Raw genomic sequence first — 22,533 nt, 5'->3', positions numbered from 1 at the left:
CGGGACAAGTGACTAAAAACTTATTAAAGTGGTAGATTTGAAGAATGACTGAAAAAAAAGATAAAGGGACAGACAGTCTTTAAGGGAAAAATCTAGACTAATATCGATAGCTTGGTCCTTTACTTAAGAGAGGGTATATTAGCATTGAAAGGAGATTTGAGAGGGTTCACTTCGTTGATCCATGGGTTGAAGGGTTGCCTCATGAGAAAAGCGTAAACAGTTTGGCACCATAGCCACTGGAGTTTAGAAGAAAGAGAAGGGACAATGTTCAGCCAAAGATGACCCTGAAGGGACTTGCTGGGTGGACGCTAAGAGGGTGTTTTCCCTTGTGGGATGTCTGGCAGTGGGTGGAATATTTTGAAAATAAGAGGGCTCCCATTTGCAATGGAGTTTTAGGAGGCATTCTCTTCTTTCAGAGATTGTTAGTCTTTGGAATTGTCTTTCCCAGGGATCAATAGAGGCTAGGTTGTTGAATATAATCAAGCTTGCATTGCACAGATTTTTGATTGTTGAGAAAGTGAATGGTTATACATGCAAGAATGTGGAGTTAAAGCAACAATTAGCCCTCATTGAATGTCAGAATGGGTTTTAGGAGTTGAAAGGCCTGGTTCTGATTACATCTGATCATTTAAATACAGAGTTTAGTGTGTAGCTGAAGGCAAGGACGTCATAAGTGGGGCAAACAAAATTAGAGGAGCATGTGACCTGAAACTCAAAAGCGCACAGATATGACACAGCTGGAGGAGCGCTATAGAAATTGAGAAGATGGAGGCCATGAAGACATTTGGAAAAGGTCATGAAATCAGGAGGCAGTGAGACTCAGTAGGCATAAGGATGATAGGTGAATATGGCTTGATGCAAGTGAATATACAGGGAGCAAAGCTAAAAACAAAGAGGGCACATCAGAATCTGTCCAAACATTTATATAAACAACATTGTGTGTGAACATGCAATACAGCCAGACATTAGTAAGAATTGTGGCACAAAGGAAGGGTCAGTTGCACCAAAACCTGAGAATTCTGATTATTAGCAATCACAGAGTATCCAGAGTAAGAAAAGGACATGAATGGGTAATAAACGTTGTGCAAATGTCCACAGTGTTACTGTTAAGGTCTGGGCCTGAGGTAGGCTGTTGCCTGACTCATTCTGGAACACAGGCCTGCTTGTAATTTTGGAAATGCCCTCTCCAGGATGATGCAGTGATGTCGGTCTTAGACTGGGGTGGACAAGGTCAAAAATCACATGACACCAGGTTATAGTTCCAACAGGTATATTTGAAAACACAAGGTTTTGGAGCTCAGTTCCACGAAGGAGCTGAGCTTAAAAAGCTTGTGTTTTCAAATATACCTGTTGGACTATAACCTGGTGTTGTGTGATTTTTGACCCTTTCTCCAAATGACATAAGAATATAAGAAATAAGAATATGAATGGGAGCTCATCAAGCCAATTCCACAGTTCAGTAAGTTCATGGCTGATCTGCTCCAGGCCTTAACCCATCTTTTGTGCTTCATAAACACAGATTATAGGTTTTCTTAGCTGCTTCCCCTCCAATATAAACAAAGATTGTCTCAGAGTTTTCATACCTGAAGAAGTCTCCTCACACACTGATGGTTGCCATATTTTGCTGCCAAATGTAATGCATTCAACCCTAGATTTTAATCAGACAAACACGTCAGATAGAAGAGATCGTGAAGGTTTCTTGGTTGAAACATAAGAATATAGAAATACAGGAACAGGAGTAGATAATTCAGCCCCTCAAGCTTGATCTGCCATTGAATTCAATCATGGTTGATCTCATCTTGGTATCAATGTCACTTTCCCTAAGCCTTCAACTCATTGCCCATTAAATAAAGAATATAATGTGATTACAGCCTATCATCTAACTCAGTGCCTGTTCTTACTTTCTCCCCATACTCTTTGATCCCTCTAGCGCTAAGAACTATATCTAATTACGTTGAAAGTATTCAGTGTTTTTGCCCCAACCGCTTTCTCAAGCAGAGAATTCCACAGGCTGACCACTCTCTGGGTAACAATGTTTCTCCTCATCTCAGTACTAAATGACCTACCCCATACCCTTAGGTCAGGGTTCAAACTGTGTCCTAAACCACAGGGGGTCAGGAATTATCACTCATTGGTGACTCTTTGCAGGATTGGCCAATTAGTAACCAAAGGGTCATGACCCAGTGGAGGATTGTGGATACCACCCCAAAGTGAGAGGGTCAACAGGAAACCCACCCACTTAGAAAGGGGTTGCAGCCAGCTCCATGGTAGGTGAGACAGTAGACACCTCTAATGTGAGAGGCCCTTAGCCCATTTTAAATAACTAACAAAAAGAACTGGCCACAGCTACAGTTGACCATTACAGCCACAGCTGGGACAAGTAGGGACGGAGGCTGTGGGATAGGCCTGAAAGTGATTCTGGAGCCCTGCTCCCCCCACCCCAAGGCTGCCACTGAGAAGCACTTGTTGCGCTGGAGTGGTGAGGGGCACAGGAAAATTCTGGTCACCCTCTCATCAAACCAGCCTTTAAAAGAGTTAACAAACTATTTGCCACTTGAGGATGGGTGGCCTTTCCATATCTGACCCAGCGTCCAGGAGAACGGTCAAGTGTAGGGCAATGGGGTGAGAAACTAGTCAGTGTCGGGAAATCCACTGCGTCACCACCTCAGGCTCCTGCCCAAGATCAGCACCACACCCTGCCCATGGAGTTAGTTCTCCAAAAGCATCCCATGAAAAGAACATGCCTACCATTACATCACCACAGTCTGCTATTTTTAGTGCACTTTTGTTGCATTAAATTCCTTTGTACTCTTGGAACATTGCCATTGACCTATTTATTCAACCACCTGAAACCTTATTTAAATGCAGTACAAGCAGTAATTACTCACTATAAAACACATTTCCTCTCACTCCACTGGTGGTCCTTCTGGGAATGATTTTAAATTAAAACCCCTCTTGTTATCACAGTGCTTTTATCCTATTGACTCTCCAACCCGCTTCTTTAATCTGAACATTTCTATTCTGAAGGAGTTTAATGTTCATGCTACTCTGAGTTGCACCCAATCCATGATGCGACACAGTCTTTGTGGGAAGTCAGTTGCATTCTGCACAAATAACTAAAAGGACCAGATATATTCTGTACAGCTCCCAATAATTCTCTCATAATTGTGCCTAGCAAGCTAATGTTCACCACAACTATTAATATCAACTATCAATAAACTAACTTGCTACTTTAGACAATTGCTTCTTTTGTTTAGACTCACTAATGGTCTATCTTCTTAATTAGACAGGCCAGAGACATAAACAAAGATGCTGGAAAAGCAGGAAAAGGTCTGGCAGCATCTGTGAAGGAAAAAACAGAGTTAATATTTCCGGTCCAGTGACCCTTCCTCAGAAATGATGGTGGCTGGGAAAACGTCAGTTTATTTGCAGAAAATAGGGAGGTGGGTGCGGTAGGAAGTAAATGCTAGGATGGAGCCTAAAGAGAGAGAAGAACAGTTGGACAGACAAAGGAGTTCATAATGATTAGGCTGGGAGCATGAATAGTTGTTAATAAGGACTATTAGTGATGAACAATAGGTAGTGTATATTGGCAGGCTATGTGATAACAAGGCTGGTGTGTGGGTATGGGGCTGGGCCTAGAGTTTAGGCCCTAAAATTATTGAACTCGATATTGAGCCCAGAGGGGTCTACGGTCATCAAGTGGAAAATGTGGTTTTGCTCTTCCAGATTGTGCTGGGCTTCACTGGAACACGGTAGCAAGCCAGAGATCGAGATGTTGGCCAGAGAACAGGTGGTGCGTTAGAGTGGCAAGCAACAGGTAGTTCAGGGTCTTTCTTGTGAGCAGAACGTAAATGTTCTACAAAGCTGTCAGTCTATGCTTCGTTTCCCCACGTAGAGGAGACCACTTTGTGAGTAGTGATTGCAGTAAGTAGACTAGATTCTGGGAAGTGCAGCCTCACCTGGAAGGTACATTTTGGCTCTTGGACACTGGGGAGGGAGGAGATAAATGACCAGGTGTTGCACCTACGCCAGTTACAGGGTAAGGTGCTGTAGGGCTGCGAGGGCTGTTGGAGGTAAAGGAAATGTTGACCAGGGTGTCCCAGAGGGAATGGTCCCTGCGGAAGGCAACCAAGGAGGGGAGAGGAATATGTGTCTCGTGGTGGCATCTTGCTGGAGGTGTCTGATGATCTTCTCGATGTGGATCCTGGTGGGCTGGTAGGTAAGGACAAGGGGAATCCCATCGCTGCTGGGAGAGCGAACAGAACGGGCAAGGGCAGAAGTGTAGGAGGTGGGTCCAGCACCATTGTCGACAGGGCCCTCAATTGAGTCCAACTGATCTCTTCATAGTTGCTACCAGACCTGCTGAGCTTTTCCGGCAAAATTGTTTTTGTTCCTGATTTATGGCATCCGCAGTTCTTTCAGTTTTTATTAGTCTTAGTTTAGGGGAAAGAAAAATCATGCTGGCACAGCCCCTATGTCCAAGCCAGGAGGCCTGGGTTCAAGTCAAACCTGCTCCAGAAATGTGTAGTAATATCTCTGAACATACTGATCATAAATTAGCTAAGGGAAGGAGGATTGGTGGTAAGAAGCTACCTAATCAGAATATTACATGCTGGTTGCAGTGGTGTCTGAAAATACAAGAATTTACATTAAATCTCGCCTAAAACATCTCTCTCTAAAGGTCTTCACATCAGAAACCTGGCCTAATTGCTTTTCTCCACCCAACCCCACTTAGACATGATATACTGAGGCTAGAGATAATTGGAACTGCAGATGCTGGAGAATCCGAGATAACAAAGTGTGGAGCTGGATGAACACAGCAGGCCAAACAGCATCCCAAGAGCACAAAAGCCGATACTTTGAGCCTAGACCCTTAATCAGAAAAAAAAATACTGAGGCTAACTGTGTTATTGACCTAGCTCATATGATCAAACCCAGCCACTCTGACAAACTAGGGCCTTCCTGGTCACTATCTCACCAGGCCGCACAATGGGAAACCTAGGCTCAGAAGAACATAAAGAGGAACAGGAGTGGGCTACTCAGCCCTTCAATCCTGCCCTGCCATTCAACAAGATCATGACTGATCACGCCTTCTGTACACAAAGAGTGATGTTTGGAACTCTCGTCCACAAATGACAGTGAATGCCAGATCAGTTGTTAATTTTAAAGCTAAGATAGAGAAATTTCTGTTTAGCAACGTTATGGAGGGATATAGGCCATCGGCAGGTTTATGGAGTTAGTCCACACATTAGCCATGATCTCATTGAATGTTGGAGCAGGCTCATGGGCCTGAATGGCCTACTCTTGTTGCAGTATTCCTATGTTCCTATGCTCAGTTCCTGCCAGCTCTTTATAACCCTTAAATCCTTGATATTTTAAAATCTATTTAGCTTTTCATTAAATATTTGCAGTGATCTGAAAATTCCAGACATTCACTACCCTCTGGGAGAAGAAATACTTTCATATCTCAACTTCACATGAGTGCCCATTTATTCCGTAATGCTTGCCTAGTTTGAGATCTCCCCACTAGTGGAAACATCTCCCCAATATCTACAATGTCAAGGCCATCAGAATCCTGTATGTTTCAATCAAATCATCTCTCATTCTTCTAAACTCCAATAAATAAACGTTTAAACTGTTTAGCCCTTCTTGATAAGTTAATCCTTCATCCCAGGAACCAGCCTAGCGAACCTCTTTTGAACTGCCTCCCATGCCACTATATACTTTCGTAATATAGGTACAAAACTGTACACAGTACACCAGGTGCAGCCTCACCGACACCCTGTTACAGTTATAACTAGACTTCCCTGTTTTTAATCCCAACCCTCTAGCAAATTGTCTGCCTTCTTAATTACTTGCTGCCCCTGCATGCTAACGTTTTGTGTTTCATGGACAAGAGGTATTGTATTTTGGTAAAACAAACAAGGGGCAGAACTTATGCTGTTAATGATAGGGCCTTTGTTAGCATTGTAGAACTGAAGGACCTAGGAGCGCAGGTGCATAAGTTGGCATCACAAAGACTGGGTGGTTAAGAAGGTGTTTAGCACGTTTGCCCTCATTGCTCAGACTTCTGAGTATACAAGTTGGGAAGTCATGTTGAGGTTGACCAGGAGAGGCCTCTCCTGGCGTACTGTGTCCAGTTCTGGTCGCCTTGTCAAAGGAAGGATATTATTAAGATGGAGAGGGTTTAGAAGAGATTTACCAGGATGTTGCCAGGTATGGAAGGTTTGAGTTATAAATAACTGGGATTTTTTTTCCCCTGGAGCATAAGAGGTTGAGAGGCGACCTTGTAGAGGTTTATAAAATCATGTGGGATATGGATAGGGTTAATGGTAGGTGTTTTTTCCTCACGCATGAGGGATTTCAAGTCCAGGGGCACATTGTTAAGGTGAGAGGAGAGAGATTTAAAAAAGACAAGGGGCAATTTTTTTACACAGAGGGTGGTTCACATGTGGAATGAACCTCTTGGAGTGGGCACAGTTACATTTAAAAAACATTCAGATAAGTACATGAATAGGACAAGTTTGGAGGGATATGGGCCAGGAGCAGGCAGGTGGGACTAGTTTAGTTTGGGATTACATTTGGCATGGACTGGTTGGACCGAAGGATCTGTTTCCGCAGTGTATGACTCTATAAGAACACCCAGATCTCTTATGTCCTGCTCTTTCCTGGAGTCTCACTCCATTCAAGTAATAGTCTGCCTTTTGATTCTTCCCGCCTAAGTGCATGAGTTCAGACTTTCTCACATTGAAGTCCAACTTTCAAGCTTTTGCCCACTCATTCAATCTACCTATACCCCCTACGCAGCTTCATTATAACATCACAACAAGCCCTCCCACATATTTTGCATTGTCAGCAAATTTGGATACATTACACTCTGCCCCCTCAATCATATAGAGAGTAAATAACTCAGGCCCTCAGTTTGATTCTTGTGACTCTCTACCAGTTAGGTCTTTCCAATCTGAAAAGGACCCAAAATCCAGACTCTCTGTCTTCTGTATATACACAATCCTCAATCCATGCTGTTTCTTTACCCCTAATACTGTGAGCCTGTGTCTTGTACCATTCCATTTTATGTGGTAGCTTATTCAATAGTTTCTCTTTTCCAACACTGCTTGTTAGATCCTTAAAGAACACTAACAAATTTGTCAAGTATAATCAACACTCACCCTGAAACATTAACTCTGATTTCTCTTCATGGATGCTGCCAGACCTACAGAGGTTTTTCAGCAATTTCTGTTTCTGTTTCTGATTTATAGCATCTGAGGTTTTCCTGATTTTTATTTTGTCAAATATAATTTTTCTTTCACAAAACCATGTTGGCTCTGTTGGCATTTCAAATTAAGTTTTGTAACAAAGATGGGAAATAGGGCACAGGTCAGAAACACAAGGGAAAACTCCAGTTAAGATTTTCACGTGTGCAAATGCTAAGCAAGAAGATGGGCCTTTGTCCAATTACAGGACAATGGGCAGACTCCAGAAATTGAACTGCCAATTAGAGAACTTCCAATAGGATGCTGTAGTATCTGGGAGGACATCCATTGAGCCACTTTTTAAAAAATGTTCATAAAAAGACAGAAATGAAAGTCAGGCCACCACTGCATGCAGAAGTGATAAGGTGTGGGAGGAAGGAGAAAATCTCTATAAAGTGCAGATCACCCACACAGATAGGGAAGGCCAGTCAGGGGTATTAGCATCTTGGGCTGCCAATGGGCGCCCACCTCTAGCTAATTAATCCATGCTCCATCATGTGAGGAAACTGGAGGCTGGCTGGAAAATCTCATCCAGAATAAGGTAGTTATCAAGTGTGACAGGTGGCCTTACAAGAAAGGGCAAATGACCCGCATCCCAGACTCATGTCCTCCAGTTTCTAGCTATAGAAATGGCACCCTGCAAGCAAAATGTCACTGGCCATGAACACGTAACAGAAATGAGGGGATTGATTTGACCACTGCTATATCAAAGCAGCAGTCATAAATGTACTGATATTGTGTGACAGTGACTTGCACAATAGGAAATATAATTTGCTCAAGATGCTCCCTTTGGGCCGAGAGAACTTGGGATATCAACGTGCAGAGACTCAAGAGAAACTTGTAAACATTCTGGTGGTGCCATGGAGCCCTCCCCAACACACCACCCGCCACTCTGTTCCCCTTCAGAAAATGAAAACCTCCCACACGCCCAATCACCTGAATCCTACTGGCCCACCTCGCCTGTGAAACCCTCAAAATGGGAAGTGTTTACCTGAGCCATCTAGGGCATTGATGTCCACTCCATGTGCCAGGATGACCTCCAGACAGTCCACGTAGCCCTTCATTGCTGCCAGGTGGTACCTGAGGTAGAAATGAGCCGAGCTGCTGAGTTACTGGCAGACACACTGTGTACAAAAGCAAGTTACATTTAACTGGCTAGGCCTCATCTGAGGGTTGTATTCGATTCTGGGCCTCACACTTTGTGAAGTAGGTCAAGGCTTTGCCAAGGTTGCGTTGACTCAGTTACTCATTTATAAAATATCCCCTTAATCTTTTACTCTTTCAGGACAATGACCTCAGCAATCCTAAGCTTGTGTAAAGGACAATGTCTGATATAAATATGATGATAATTAAACATGAGTGAAGTGTAGCAAAATATAATTTCTTTAAATTATTTGTTCATAAAATATTGCTGGTTCTTTCACGCCCGCACTTATTGCCGAACCTAATTGCTCTTGAGGAAGTGGTGATGGCTGCAGTCTTTGCTATGTTGGAACACCCACAGTGCTGTTAAGCAGGGAGATCCAGGATTTTGACACAGCCACAGCGGAGGAACTGAGACATGGTTCCAAGTCAGGATGGTGAGTGGCTTGAAAAGGAACTTGCAGATGGGGGTGCTCCGATGTTTCTTCGGTCATCTTTGTCCAAGGCAGTGCAGGTCATGGGTTTGGAAGGTGCTGTCAAGGCTCTTGGTGAATTACTGTAGTGCATGTTGTAGATGGTACACACTGCTGCTACTGTACATCAGTGACAAAGGGAGTGAATGTTTGAGATGGTAGATGGAGTGCTGATCAAGTGGGCTGCTTTGCCCTGATGGAAGGCACCAAGCTTCGTGAGTGCTGTTGCAGCTGCCCTCTTTCAGGCAAGTGGAGAGATACCATTATGCTCTTGACTTGTGCCTTGTAAATAGCAGACAGACAATAGCAAGTAAGGAGATGAATTAGTCACCACAGAATTCCCAGCTATTTAATAGTTCTTATAGCCACAGTATTTATAAAGCTGGTCCAAATAAAGTTCTAGTCAATGATAAACCCAGACAATGGATGGGGCTTGGGGATCTAATTCTGGTAAAGCCATCGAATGTTAAGGGTAGGTGAACATGGAGCACTGAACAGTACGGCACAGGAACAGGCCCTTCAACCCATGATGTTATGCTAAACATGATGCCAAATTATACTATTTCTGCCTGGCCTTTGTCCATATCCCTCTATTCCTTGTACATTCATGAGCTTATCTAAAAGTCCCTTAAACGCTCCATCATATCTGCCTTCACCATCACCCCGGCAAAATATTCCAGGCACCTTCCACTCTCTGTGTAAAATAAAACTTGTCCCTCATATCTCCTTTGAAATTTTCCCCTCTAACCTTAAATACTTGCCCCCTAGCATTAGGCATTTCAACTCTGGGAACATGATTCTGACTTTCAACCCTATCTATGCATCTGATCATTTTATAGACTTCTCTCTGACCTTCCCTCAGTCTCTGCCTCTTCAGAGAAAACAACAGGAGTTTTACTAGCTAAGATAACAAAGTGTGGGGCTGGATGAACACAGCAGGCCAAGCAGCATCTTGGGAGCACAAAAGCTGTCATTTCAGGCCAAGGCCCTTCATCAGAAAAGGGGATGGGGAGAGCATTCTGAATTAAATAGGGAGAGAGGGGGAGGCGGACTGAAGATGGATAGAGGAGAAGATAGGTGTAGAGGAGAGTATGGGTGGGGATGTAGGGAGTGAATAGGTCAGTCCGGGAAGGACAGACAGGTCAAGGGGGCGGGATGAGGTTAGTAGGTAGGAAATGAAGGTGTGGCTTGAGGTGGGAGGAGGGGATAGGTGAGAGGAAGAACAGGTTAGGGAGGCAGGGACAAGCTGCGCTGGTTTTGGTATGCAGTGGGGGAAGGGGAGATTTTGAAGTGGTGAAATCCACATTGATACCATAGGGCTGCAGGGTTCCCAAGCAGAATATGAGTTGCTGCTCCTGCAACCTTCAGGTGGCATCATTGTGGCACTGCAGGAGGCCCAGGATGGATATATCGTCTGAGGAATGGGAGGGGGAGTTAAAGTGGTTCACAACTGGGAGGTGCAGTTGTTTATTGCGAACCAAGCGTAGGTGTTCTGCAAAGCAATCCCCAAGCCTCCGCTTGGTTTCCCCAATGTAGAGGAAGCCACATCGTGTACAGCGGATGCAGTATACCACATTGGCGGATGTGCAGGTGAACATCTGCTTGATGTGGAAAGTTATCTTAGGGCCTGGGATGGGGGTGAGGGAGGAGGTGTGGGGCAAGTGTAGCACTTCCTGGGGTTGCAGGGGTAAGTGCCGGGTGTGGTGGGGTTGGAGGGGAGTGTGGAGCGAACAAGGGAGTCGCGGAGACAGTGGTCTCACTGGAAGGCAGACAAGGGTGGGGTGGGAAAAATGTCTTTAGAGGTGGGGTCAGATAGTCTCTTCTTTTAGTTCATACCCTCTAATCCAGGCAGCATCCTGGCAAACCTCTTCTGCACCCTCTCCAAAGTCTTCACATCCTTCCTGTAATGTGGTGACTGGAATTGACGGCAATATTCTAAGTATGGTCTAACAAATTTTTATAAAGTTGCAACACCACTGCCTGACTCTTGTACTCAATGCCCTGACTAATAAAGGCAAGCATGCCGTACACCTACTTGATCACCTTAACTATTTGTGTGGACGCTTACAGGAAGCTATGCAATAGCAAACCCCCAAGATCCCTCTGTACAACAATGCTGTTAAGGGTGCTGCCATTAACTGTATGATTTCCCTTAACCTTTGATCCCCCAAGTGCAGCATTTGACACTTGCCCGGATTAAACTCCATCTGTCATTTCTCCATCCATATCTGCAACTGTTCTATATCCGGCTGTATTCTTTGACAACCTTCACAACTCCACCAATCTTAGTGTAGTCTACAAACTTACTAATCCACTCATCTACATTCTCATCCAAGTCTCTCTCTATATATATATATATATAAAACAAAAGTATAATTATATATATATATATATATATATATATATATACACACACCACTAACAGCGGAGGTCCCTGTATAGATTCCTGCGGAACACCGTAGTCATGGGCCTCCAGCCTGAAAAACACCCTTCCACCACCATCCTCTGTGTTCTATGGGCAAGCCAATTCTGAATCCAAGCAGCCAAGTCACTATGGATCCCATACATATATTCTGGAAGAGCTAACCATGAGGGGCCTTGTCGAAAGCTTTATTAAAATCCAAGCTTATCAACATCCACTGATCTACCCTCATCAATCACCTTCATAACCTCCTAAAAAAATTCAATCAAGCCCTGCTCAAAGCCATTCTAATTGTCCATAATTAGGTCATGCTTTCTGAAATGCATGTAAATCCTATCCCTAAGAATTTTATTCAATAAATTCCCAACCACTGATGCGAGACTCACCAGTCCATAATTTCTATAATTTATCGCTGTTTCCCTTCTTGAACAGACGACCAACATTAGCTACTCACCAGTCCCCTGGGACCTCTGCAGTGGCTAGTGAGGATGTAAAGATCTTGGTGAAGTCCCCTGCAATCTTGTTTCGTCTCTCTCAATAACGTTGGGTAGATACCACCGGACCCTAGGGACTTATCCACCTTAATGCTCTTCAAGATACCCAACACAACTTCTTTCTTGATCTCAAAATGCTCTAGTATACTAGCACGGTCCACACAAATCTCACTATCCTCCATATCCTTCTCCTGGGTGAATACTGACGCAAAGTACTCATTTAGGATCTCACCCTTATCCTCTGCCTCTAAGATTAGTTCCTCGCTCTATCCTTGAGTGAAACGTGATTCAATTCTCTCTTGTTAGAGATGATAATTGCCTGACATTTACATCGTGCAAATGTTACTTGGCACTTATCAGCACACCTGGTTGATGTCCAGGTCTTGCTATCTGTGTATCTTGAGAGCAACACACTAGAATGGTACAAACAGCAATCCATGCACCAGTGGAAGATGGGCATGCGTCTCTCTCAGGTCTCTTCACTGGGGGCTAACATTAAACCCATCCTGCCCATTTAGCATTTCAATGTCACCTATTTTAATGAGTGTTTTGGCTTGGTTATTCCGGGTTTTAAAACCTCTGTTCGAAAACAGTGAACAGAATTCATTCAAATGCATTCCCGTGCCTGTTGTTAATGTTACGCACAATGGAAGTTAGTTTTAATTTTAAGATTGTGGATTTTGGGGGACAGCAAATTGGCAGTGCTCTCCCAATTGACTTCAATGGTGAAAAGATATACCATGAGCCACAGCTATTTTTCCCAGGAAAGTGGCAACAGGATCGTAATGGTACTGGGCTGGTGATCCAAAGGCTTTGGAAGCATGGGTTCAAATCTCACTATTCAAGTAATAAAGCTGGAATTTAAATCTGCCCTGTCAACGAGTATGAAATGATCCAAAAGCTATTCTGAGCCCAGACTGGGCCATTCAACTGAATCAAGCCATTCCAACCTTACAACGCATCTACCTACAAGTGTGACTGTAGCCATTCAAGAAAACAGCCTACAATCTATCACCCTCTTTCAGGGAGTTCGGGATGGGCAATAACTGCTACCAAAAACATGCTGGTCTTCCAGAGCAAGGAGTTGGCCTTGACCGAATATTGCAGACTTATACATCCCAAAGTACAGGGTTACGTGCTGAGGGACGCACTAAAGCTTGGGGCAGCTATTGCCAAGGCAATTGGGGAAAGAGCACTGTCTAAGGTCTCCCTGATGAAGGTAAATGAGAGTCTTTTCAGCTATCAGACTCTCCCGGTGCCTCAAATCTATGTAAATATAGTTTTGCATGTGTAAGAGAAGTCTTTGGTTTTACAGATAGAGTCAAACTCCAATGTCTGTCTGTTTCCTTGATATGCTACTGTACAAAACAGAACTCCATATGTGACTATAGCTGTTTTTATGAATAAGGTATATTTTTGAAATGAAAACAACGCTGATCTAACCATCCATGTTAACTTCATGCAAGAATAATCAATATACCTGAATTTTACAGCAATGCAAGAGTCAACATTTATCCCATTGACACTTATTATAGAAAGAGAGGAACTCACACTTGAGCCTACTCGTGGTGCTGCGACCCATCTTTTAGCTGAGGCTCAGGAGATAAATTCTCATCTTGACCAGTCACTTTCCCACATCAAATTACACCCCCTGGCCTTGACCTGGTCACAGACTCATCATCACCTTACAGGGAAAACACCAACATTGGGTTCCTCACACAAAAAGTGCTGGGATGGAGGGAGTGGCCAGTGTAACCAGCTGCCCATTGCCTCTTTACCTATGTTACCCGAATTATAGTACTGCACGCCAAACAGTGTCAGTCTCCTGGGAATCTGACCACCAGTTCTGACTGAAATGCTCGTGATACAGAGCACTACTGGTGGCACAAACCCATGTGATCTCAGATTTTCTCAGCCAATAGGCAATGGGAATGGGTCCCAAAGTGCTACCTTGGTCTGCCTTTCCCAAGGTAATACAACATCATCAGACTGACATTTGCCAACAGAGGCAATATAATGGCTGAAGAGTGCTCCTGACTGTGATCCCAATGCACTCGCTATTAATCGCAACTGGCTAGATTTTCAACTGCCATGTTTATTTCCCTCATTAATGGTTCACTGGCAAAATTGTGGGAAGACGATTGCTAACCTTGGGAAGCACAGATAAACTGAGTCTTGTGCTTTCCTTTCTTTCTGAAACAAGAAGTTCATCTTCCAGCTTTTCTTGACTATGTTGAAGACCAAATAGCCCAAATATCAAATAGAGAAAGACAATTTGGGACTCACGCTGATCGTCCCTCAGTATCCAGCTTTGTCGTGAGAAGAGTCCGTTTGTTGAGGAGAGAAGCCACTTTCTCAGGGTCACTGCTGTCCACAGCTTGTAACAGCTTCTCATCATATTTACTCCAGTCCTGGCCCTGAAAAATTTAAAGAAAGGTTTGAATTTCTACAGGCCCTGTCACAACTGCAGAACACCACAATTAACCACTTTTGAAACACAGGGCAGGATGTTTGGGCCCTGTTGAGTTCTGGAAGGAAGGCAGACAGGAGGGGAAATTCCAGCTCAATACAAGATCCCATGCTTCTGTTTGGGCCTGAAACTTTCAGTAATGAAGTGTATGGGTTATCTATCAGGATTTTTGACTGGATTTGATTTATTACTGTCGCATGTACCTAGGTAGAGTGAAAAGTTGTGTTTTGCATGCAGTCAGGCAGATCGTAACACACAAAGTGCATTAGGATAATAGAACAGAGCGAAGAACACAACGTTACAGCCAGTATAGTTGGGCTGTTCCCCAACCCTGCTCTACAACTTGTCATCTCAGATTCTCCAGCATCTGCAGTTCCTATTATCCCTGTTCCTACATTTGCCCATTTTATTCATGGAATGATTGAAGCTGACAATTTTGACCACGACAATGAGACAGGTAACCAATTAGTCATTAAGGGTCTTGTTAAAGGACAACAATTTTCCATTTTAAACTGCAATTTCCTAACAAAAGAACTAGAACCAGTAGGCATTTCAATGCAATCATAGCTGACCTGATTGTGTTCTCAACTCCATTTTCCTGCCTTTATCCACAACTCCTGCAATCCACTCTCGTGTTCCAATTTCCTTGTCAGAAATTTGTCAATCTCATCCTTGAATATAATCAACGGCCCAGCCTTCACTGCTCTTGGGGAGGAGAATTCCAAACACTAACAAATCACAGAGAAAAACACCTTTCCTTTCAGTTTTAAATAGGAGATCCCTAAATGTTTAAACCACGTGTTCAAGAAATAACAGTGGGCATACCAGGCATACATTGTAACGAGATAACACAGTGTGGAGCTGGATGAACACAGCAGGCCAAGCAGCATCAGAGGAGCAGGAAATCTGATGTTTCGGGTCAAGACCCTTCTTCAGAAATGTAACATTGTAACGAACAGGGGACGCACAGTGATTGGAGCAAGGTGGTGACAGTGGTAATATGATAAAGTCAGTGCGCTAGTAATTCTCCAGGCTAGTGTCTTGGGGAATGGGTTTAAATCACATCCTGCAAATGGTAAAATTCCGATTCAATAACTATCTGAATAAAGAGCTAGCCTCATAGCAACCACATCATCATTTTCAATTGTCATCAAAAACCCATCTGGCCATTAATGTCACTTAGGGAAGAAAATCTACCATCTTTACCTCATTTGGCCTACAATGGGATTGTCCTGTAACAGCACTCGGGACACGTGGTGATGGGTAATAAATGATAGCATAGATAGTGACACCAACATTGCATGAAGCAACCTTCTTTAAAGAAAAGCCCCACAAGGTGAAACACCGCGAAGGCATTATTGTTGCTGAGCCAGACATTCCTGCCAATCTTTCGGATTTTTCTGCAAAGGTGCCCGAAGAACCTTTGTTAGGAACAATTACATTGTTAATACAACAGTGATGTTTCTCCTAGGGGAATGGCTGCAGCATCCTGGAGATATATCCTAGATTTGTGCAGACTCCAGCTCAATCCAGGTGCTATGTGCCTGCTTTGGACCTGAGACTTTCTTTTAGTAATGGAGTAAGCAGGATATATATCAGGATTTTTGATTTGATTTGTTATCATCACATGTATCTAGGTACAGTGTAAAGCTTTGCTTTGCATGCAATATAGACAGATCATACCATACAAAGTGCATTAGAATAATAGAACAGAGCAAGGAATACAATGTTACAGCTGCAGAGAAGGCGCACAAAGAGCGAGATCAACATTCAAATTTAAAATTTGAGCCCATCCATTTAGAAGTCAAAAGAGAAGAAGCTGTTCTTGAATCTGTTGATATGTGTGTTTAAGCTTTTATATCTTCTGCTTGATGGAAGAGATTACAATTGCGGTGGGAGATGTCTTTGGTATGTTGGCTGCGAGAATTATATTTGCAGTCAATAGATGGTAGATGGACTGGGCTGTGTTCAAAGCTCTCTGTCGTTTCTTACGGTCCTGGGCAGAGCAGTTGCTATACCAAGCCATGATGCATCCACACAGAATGCCTTCTCTGGTGCATCTATAAAAACGTATATAAAATAAAGGAGGCCTTGGGAATGGAAGATGTGGCCATGTAATGAGCACTTTTTGGTCTCTTTTGTGTTCTGATAGCTTTCCTAACATAGTGGCTATGTTTTGCGATTTGATCCAAAATCATCAACTTAAGGAGGGCACCTGCTTATAGATATTAAGAGGAATTTGATGCTGGTGATGTAGTCAGACTTAGCGTACTCTTAACAAAGTCCCATCTCTGCCATTTTAATCAGTTTTCAGGTAGTGGCACTCACCTGAGTCAGAAGGATGAGTATTGAAATCTCACTTCAGAGACTTATAGAATTAAAATTTAAGGTCATGCTCAAGTATGGAGTTGCATTGGTGGAGGGCTTTCAGATGAACGTTATACCTCATTCACCTCCTACGGATAATATTAAATACTCAATGGCACTACGGTAAGTTCTTGTTTAGAATTATAGTTGAGTTACCAAACACTGTGATTTTAAGTAAAGTGACTTCAAATGAATTACAGGCTCCTTCAGGAATGAATGTTACAGGCTGAGTTAAGTTCCATTGGACCTTTACACAAACATACAAACAAGGAAGAAAATTAGGTCTGATCTGATTTTAACCTCAAACTTACATCCCTGCACCACCCCTCCACCTCACCCCCCCGATATTCTTTCATTCCCTTGGTAATCATTGAGTCGCGTTAGTGTGGAAGCAGGCCATTCAGCCCATCAAGTCCACACTGACGCTTCAGACAGCATTCCATCCAAACCCAAACTCCTACCCTATCCCTCTAATCCTGTATTTTTCCATGGCCAATCCACCCAACCTGCACATCTTTGGACTGTGGGAAGAAACTGGAGCACCCAGAGGTAATCCACGCAGACACAGGAGGAATATCAAAACTCCACACAGACAGAACCCAGGGCCCTGGCACTGTGAGGCAGCAGTGAGAACCATGGTACATTATGGATCCGTCTACCTCTGCTTTAACAATATTTACAGATCCTGTATATGCTACCATTTGAGGAGGGGAATTCCATAGACTCACAACCCTATGTTAGAAAAAAATCCTCATTTCTGTCTTAAATGGGTGACCTGTTCTTTTTAAATTGTGTTCTAGATCCTCCGAGAGAAGAAGCATCTCTTTGACATCCACCCAATCAAGTGCCCTCAGGATCTTAAATCTTTCAATTAAATCAGCTCGGTCTCTTCCAGAGAATACAGGCATATCCTATCCATCCTTTCCTCATTAGGCAATCCACTCATTCCAGGTATTAGTCTAGAAAACCTTGTCTCAACTGCTTCCAACACATTAACGTACTTCCATAAGTCTGTGGCCAGTACTATACCCAGTGCTCCAGATATAATCTCACCAATGTCTTCTATATAGTAGAAGCACAATCTCTCTACTCTTGTATTAAACCTCCTCTGCAACAAGCCACAACATTCTATTAGTTTTCCTAATTTCTTGCTGTGTCTGCGCAATTCTACGACTCATGCACTGGGGTGCCCAGATCTTTCTGCATCTCAGATCTCTTCACCCTCTCACTATTTAGGTAATATACAGTTATTTTCTTTCTGCTAAAATGGGCAATTTCACACATTCCCTTGTTATACTCCATCTGCCAGACTGTTGCCCACTCGTGTAACCTATCCACATCCCATTCTGGGATCCTCTTGACAACTCACTTCCTACCTATTTTTGTGTCACCAGCAAATTTAGCTACGAATGAGCAAAAAAAACTGTACAAGCTGAAATGACATACTGTACCATAGATGCCAGACATGCGCAGTATTATGCAGTTCTAGCTAGAATAACTTAGAAACCAAAATGTATCACTAAGTGCAAAAAGAATACTGCAGTTGGGCTCTATAAGACAATATTGAGCAGAAAAAAACATTAAAAAATTATAAGTTTTAATACGAGACACTACGAAACTTCCACATTTATAAATGAAATAATTTTCAGAATAAAACAGGTTGACATATATGATAAAGGCGTATATAAATGTAAAGACAAATTCCCTGGTTTCAGATTGACCAGGCCACACCTAGTGGAGATAATAAAGTGTGAAGCTGGATGAACACCGCAGGACAAGCAGCATCTGAGGAGCACAAAAGCTGACATTTCGGGCCGAGACCCTTCATCGAACAAGGCGAATGGGGAGTGGGTTCTGAAATAAATAGGGAGAGAGGGGGAGTTGGGCCGAAGTTGGATAGACAAGAAGATGGGTGGAGAGGAGAGTATAAATGGGAAGGTAGGGAGGGAATAGGTCAGTCTGGGGAGGACAGACAGGTCAAGGAGGTGGGATGAGGTCAGTAGGTAGGAAATGGAGGTGTGGCTTGAGGTGGGAGGAGGGGATAGGTGAAAGGAAGAACAGGATAGGGAGGCAGGGACAAGCTGGGCTGGTTTTGGGATGCAGTGGAGGGAAGGGAGATTTTGAAGCTGGTGAAATCATCCGTGGAACAGTCCCTCTTCCACACCTACACTGGCCCTAAACTCCACCTCTTCCTCCAATATATTGATGACTGTATCGGCGTTGCCACGTGCTCCCAAGAGGAGCTTGAACAGTTCATCCACTTCACCAACACCTTCCACCCCAACCTTAAGTACACCTGGACCATCTCCAACACTTCCCTCACCTTCCTGGACCTCTCTGTCCCCATCTCAGGCAACCACCTAGAAAGCGATGTCCATTTCAAGCCCACCGACTCCCACAGCTACCTAGAATACACCTCCTCCCACACACCTTCCTGCAAAAATTCCATCCCCTATTTCTAATTCCTTTGCCTCCACTGCATCTGCTCCCAGGATGAGGCATTCCACTCCCGTACATCCCAGATGTCCTCATTCTTCAAGAACCACAACCTCCCCCCTCCGCCCGCGCGGTGGTCGAGAACACCCTCAACCTTGTCTCCCGCATTTCCCGCAACTCATGCCTCACACCCTGCCCCCGCAATAACCGCCAAAAGAGAATCCCCCTATTCCTCACATACCACCCACCAACCTCCGGATACAACAAATCATCGTCCGACACTTCCGCCATATATTTGCCCCCATACCTCCTCCCTCACCCACATCCCAGGCCCCAAGATGACTTTCCACATCAAACAGATGTTCACCTGCACATCCGCCAATGTGGTATACTGCATCCGCTGTTCACGATGTGGCTTCCTCTACATTGGGGAAACCAAGCGGAGGCTTGAGGACCGCTTTACAGAACACCTACGCTCGGTTCACAATAAACAGCTGCACCTCCCAGTCATGAACCATTTTAACTCCCCCTCCCATTCCTTAGATGACATGTTCATCCTGGGCCTCCTGCAGTGCCACAATGACGCCACCCGAAGGTTGCAGGAACAGCAACTCATATTCCGCTTGGGAACCCTGCAGCCCAATGGTATCAATGTGGATTTCACAAGCTTCAAAACCTCCCCTCTCCCACTGCATCCCAAAACCAACCCAGCTTGTCCTCGCCTCCCTAACCTGTTCTTTCTCTCATCTATCCCCTCCTCCCACCTCAAGCTACACCTCCATTTCCTACCTACTAACCTCATCCCACCTCCTTGACCTGTCCTTCCTCCCTGGACTGCCCTATCCCCTCTCTACCTCCCCACTTATACTCTCCTCTCCTCCTATTTTCTCCTTTATCCATCTTCAGTCCGCCTCCCGCTCTCTCCCTATTTATTTCAGAATCCTCTCCCCATCCACCTTTTCTGATGAAGGGTCTCGGCCCGAAACATCAGCTTTTGTGCTCCTGAGATGCTGCTTGGCCTGCTGTGTTCATCCAGCCCCACACTTGTGTTACCTCAGATTCTCCAGCATCTGCAGTTCCTATTATCTCTGATCACACCGAGTGGAGAGTTTGGTTGGTGCAAGTAGCAGCTGAGTGCAAGCTAAGAGTGCAAGATCAGAGGATTAGATAGAGTGGACAGTGAGAGTCTTTTTCCTAGGATGATGACATCAGCTTGCACGAGGGGGCATAGCTGCGAATTGAGGGGTGATAGATTTCAGACAGATGTCAGAGGCAGGTTCTTTACTCAGAGAGTGGTAAGGGCATGGAATGCCCTGCCTGCCAATGTAGTTAACTCAGCCACATTAGGGGCATTTAAACAGTCCTTGGATAAGCAAATGGATGATGATGGGATAGTGTCGGGGGATGGGCTTAGATTAGTTCACAGGTCGGCACAACATCATGGGCCGAACGGCCTGTTCTGCGCTGTGTTGTTCTATGTTCTATGTTCTAAGAGGAATCAACCGAACAAGTCCCTGTTGGTGGTAACAGGCACCTAAGATTGTGAAGGTGACACCAGAGAGTGAAAGGACAGGAGCAGCACTGACAACAGGGGCAGAGGGAAGAGGTGTACTGACACCCATAGTACTGGGAAGCACATCATGTTCAGAGTGAGATGTACAGGCCATAGAACAAGAAATCTGCAGAAAGCAACATTATGGTCAATGTGGCAACACAGCACAGATATATAACCCAAATTATTTGAACAACATTAAAGTGAAATAACACTGACTGGGGCAAAGTTTAGCAGTAACTTATTGCATGTGGGTGTAGTTTATTTACATGGTGTCCTCACTAATTCTGGTCTCTAAATCAACATCACTAAAAGGACAGACTACCCAGTCATAATCACTGTGTCGTCTATCAGAGTTTCTCCTGTGGAAACTGAAGCTACATTATAATAGCTAATCCATTTCAAAGATGGGATATCCTGGAAACGGACCTAAAGGATATGTAACCATAATCTTACCAGACCACGGGATTACAATCTCATCAAAGGTTCTTTAACCTAAGGGTCCTCATATCCCCAGGCAAGGGGAAAGGTAACCTCAGACAGGACAGGGATTGAACACACACTAGTAGTATCACTCTATTTCACAAACCAGCCATCCAGACAACTGAGCTAAACCATCTCACAGAGTGGTACAGAAATGAAAATTTTTAATTTATTCGTCTCAGGAGAGATTCGATCCGTGTAGTTAGGGGTTTTGAGTCTTAATGTCATGCCTAATGAAAGAGCCCTGTAACATCACAAAGTACCGTGGGCAGAAACGGCAATTCCAACAGAATCTGTCCGGTCAGATCTAGCAATCAATAGACAGCTACCATCTATTGTGTGGTTAAAGCAAAGTATAACAAAAAGCATTTTTCATACATTTTTCATAATTCACTTTTACGTTTTCTTTTACATGGAAGCATGTAAAACCATAGAGGGCTGCAGTTAGCTCAGTTGTTTAGATGATTAGTGTATCGATCTGATGGATACCAGCAGCCCCATTCAATGCCCAAATGCCTGAGGTATCCTTGGGCCCCTTCCTCTCACGCTGTCCTCTATAGTACAGTGACAGCACTTTGCTCCTGGCTCGCAAATAAACATAGCCCAAGACCCTCCTGCAGGCTCAAGGAGATGTAAAATCAAACTCATACAAAGCTGATTGTTATAAAAAAGTACTGACTGATTTGCTGTAACAATACATTAAATGCTGAATGTTCCCCAGTTGCGACCCGACAACACCTACAGTTCGTGAATGAGTGGGTTTTTAAAACGTGCTCATTCGAACGAATGCAATGCAGCATCAATGCTATTTAACCATAGCACACAGTGAGCAGGATGAAAATATAAGGGAGAAAGAGAAAGCAAACATACTGACAGAGAGGCAGCACAGAGACAGATCCGTTTCATAACCGATCGCAAATGTCTGATGGCCATGCAGCTCCTGATAAATACTGTTCCCTTCCTCAGAGAACGTCCTCCTGCTGCTGCTACCCCTCTCTGCCCAGCCAGGATCACAGAGTCCAGCTTCTGCTTCAGGAATACTGGCGGTCCCGTCTCCCTGGCACACTGCAGTCTGCTGCAGCATCAGACCCCATCCCCCAACAATCTAGCCCCTCTTCAAAACTGGGAGGACACCGTTTGCTGAATATCACCAACAGCTCAGCAACCAGGGAGCCTTTGCTTTACTCCAAGTGACTGCATTCAATGCTTCAAGATGTCAATCAACTCTATACATTAATAAAACAGCAGGGAGCTGTGCAGGTTACAGTCAGATTCAAGCAAGTTGCTGTTAGCATGCTGGTAGCATGTGCAATACCTCTCTCTGAGTTAGTACCCTTTGCACATTAGCCACTCCAGGTTAGTCAATTATTTCTTTATCTAATCTTCAGTTTGATCACACCTGAATTCTTCTCACTGGGGGATATGTGGCGCTCTCCA

At 44.0% G+C, this 22,533-nt stretch overlaps 1 protein-coding gene across 1 annotated transcript in view; it reads right to left on the bottom strand.

The window, feature by feature from the left end:
• Positions 1–22,311, bottom strand: part of LOC125465688 (ankycorbin-like) — an 88,095-nt gene extending 65,784 nt beyond the window's left edge. The window contains exons 1-4 of the mRNA XM_048559419.1: positions 21,971–22,311; positions 14,075–14,205; positions 8,248–8,336; positions 1,584–1,648 (exon numbers count right to left, since the gene is read on the bottom strand). Of these exons, the coding sequence (XP_048415376.1) occupies positions 1,584–1,648; positions 8,248–8,336; positions 14,075–14,205; positions 21,971–22,180 (495 nt within the window). The 5' untranslated portion in view covers positions 22,181–22,311. The remainder of the gene's footprint in view (positions 1–1,583; positions 1,649–8,247; positions 8,337–14,074; positions 14,206–21,970) is intronic.
• Positions 22,312–22,533: the final 222 nt, after the last annotated feature.

Source organism: Stegostoma tigrinum, chromosome 30 (assembly GCF_030684315.1).
Source record: "Stegostoma tigrinum isolate sSteTig4 chromosome 30, sSteTig4.hap1, whole genome shotgun sequence".
Taxonomy (NCBI): domain Eukaryota; kingdom Metazoa; phylum Chordata; class Chondrichthyes; order Orectolobiformes; family Stegostomatidae; genus Stegostoma; species Stegostoma tigrinum.
The sequence above is the reverse complement of the archived record's forward strand: the minus strand, read 5'-3'. Positions and strand labels throughout refer to the sequence as shown.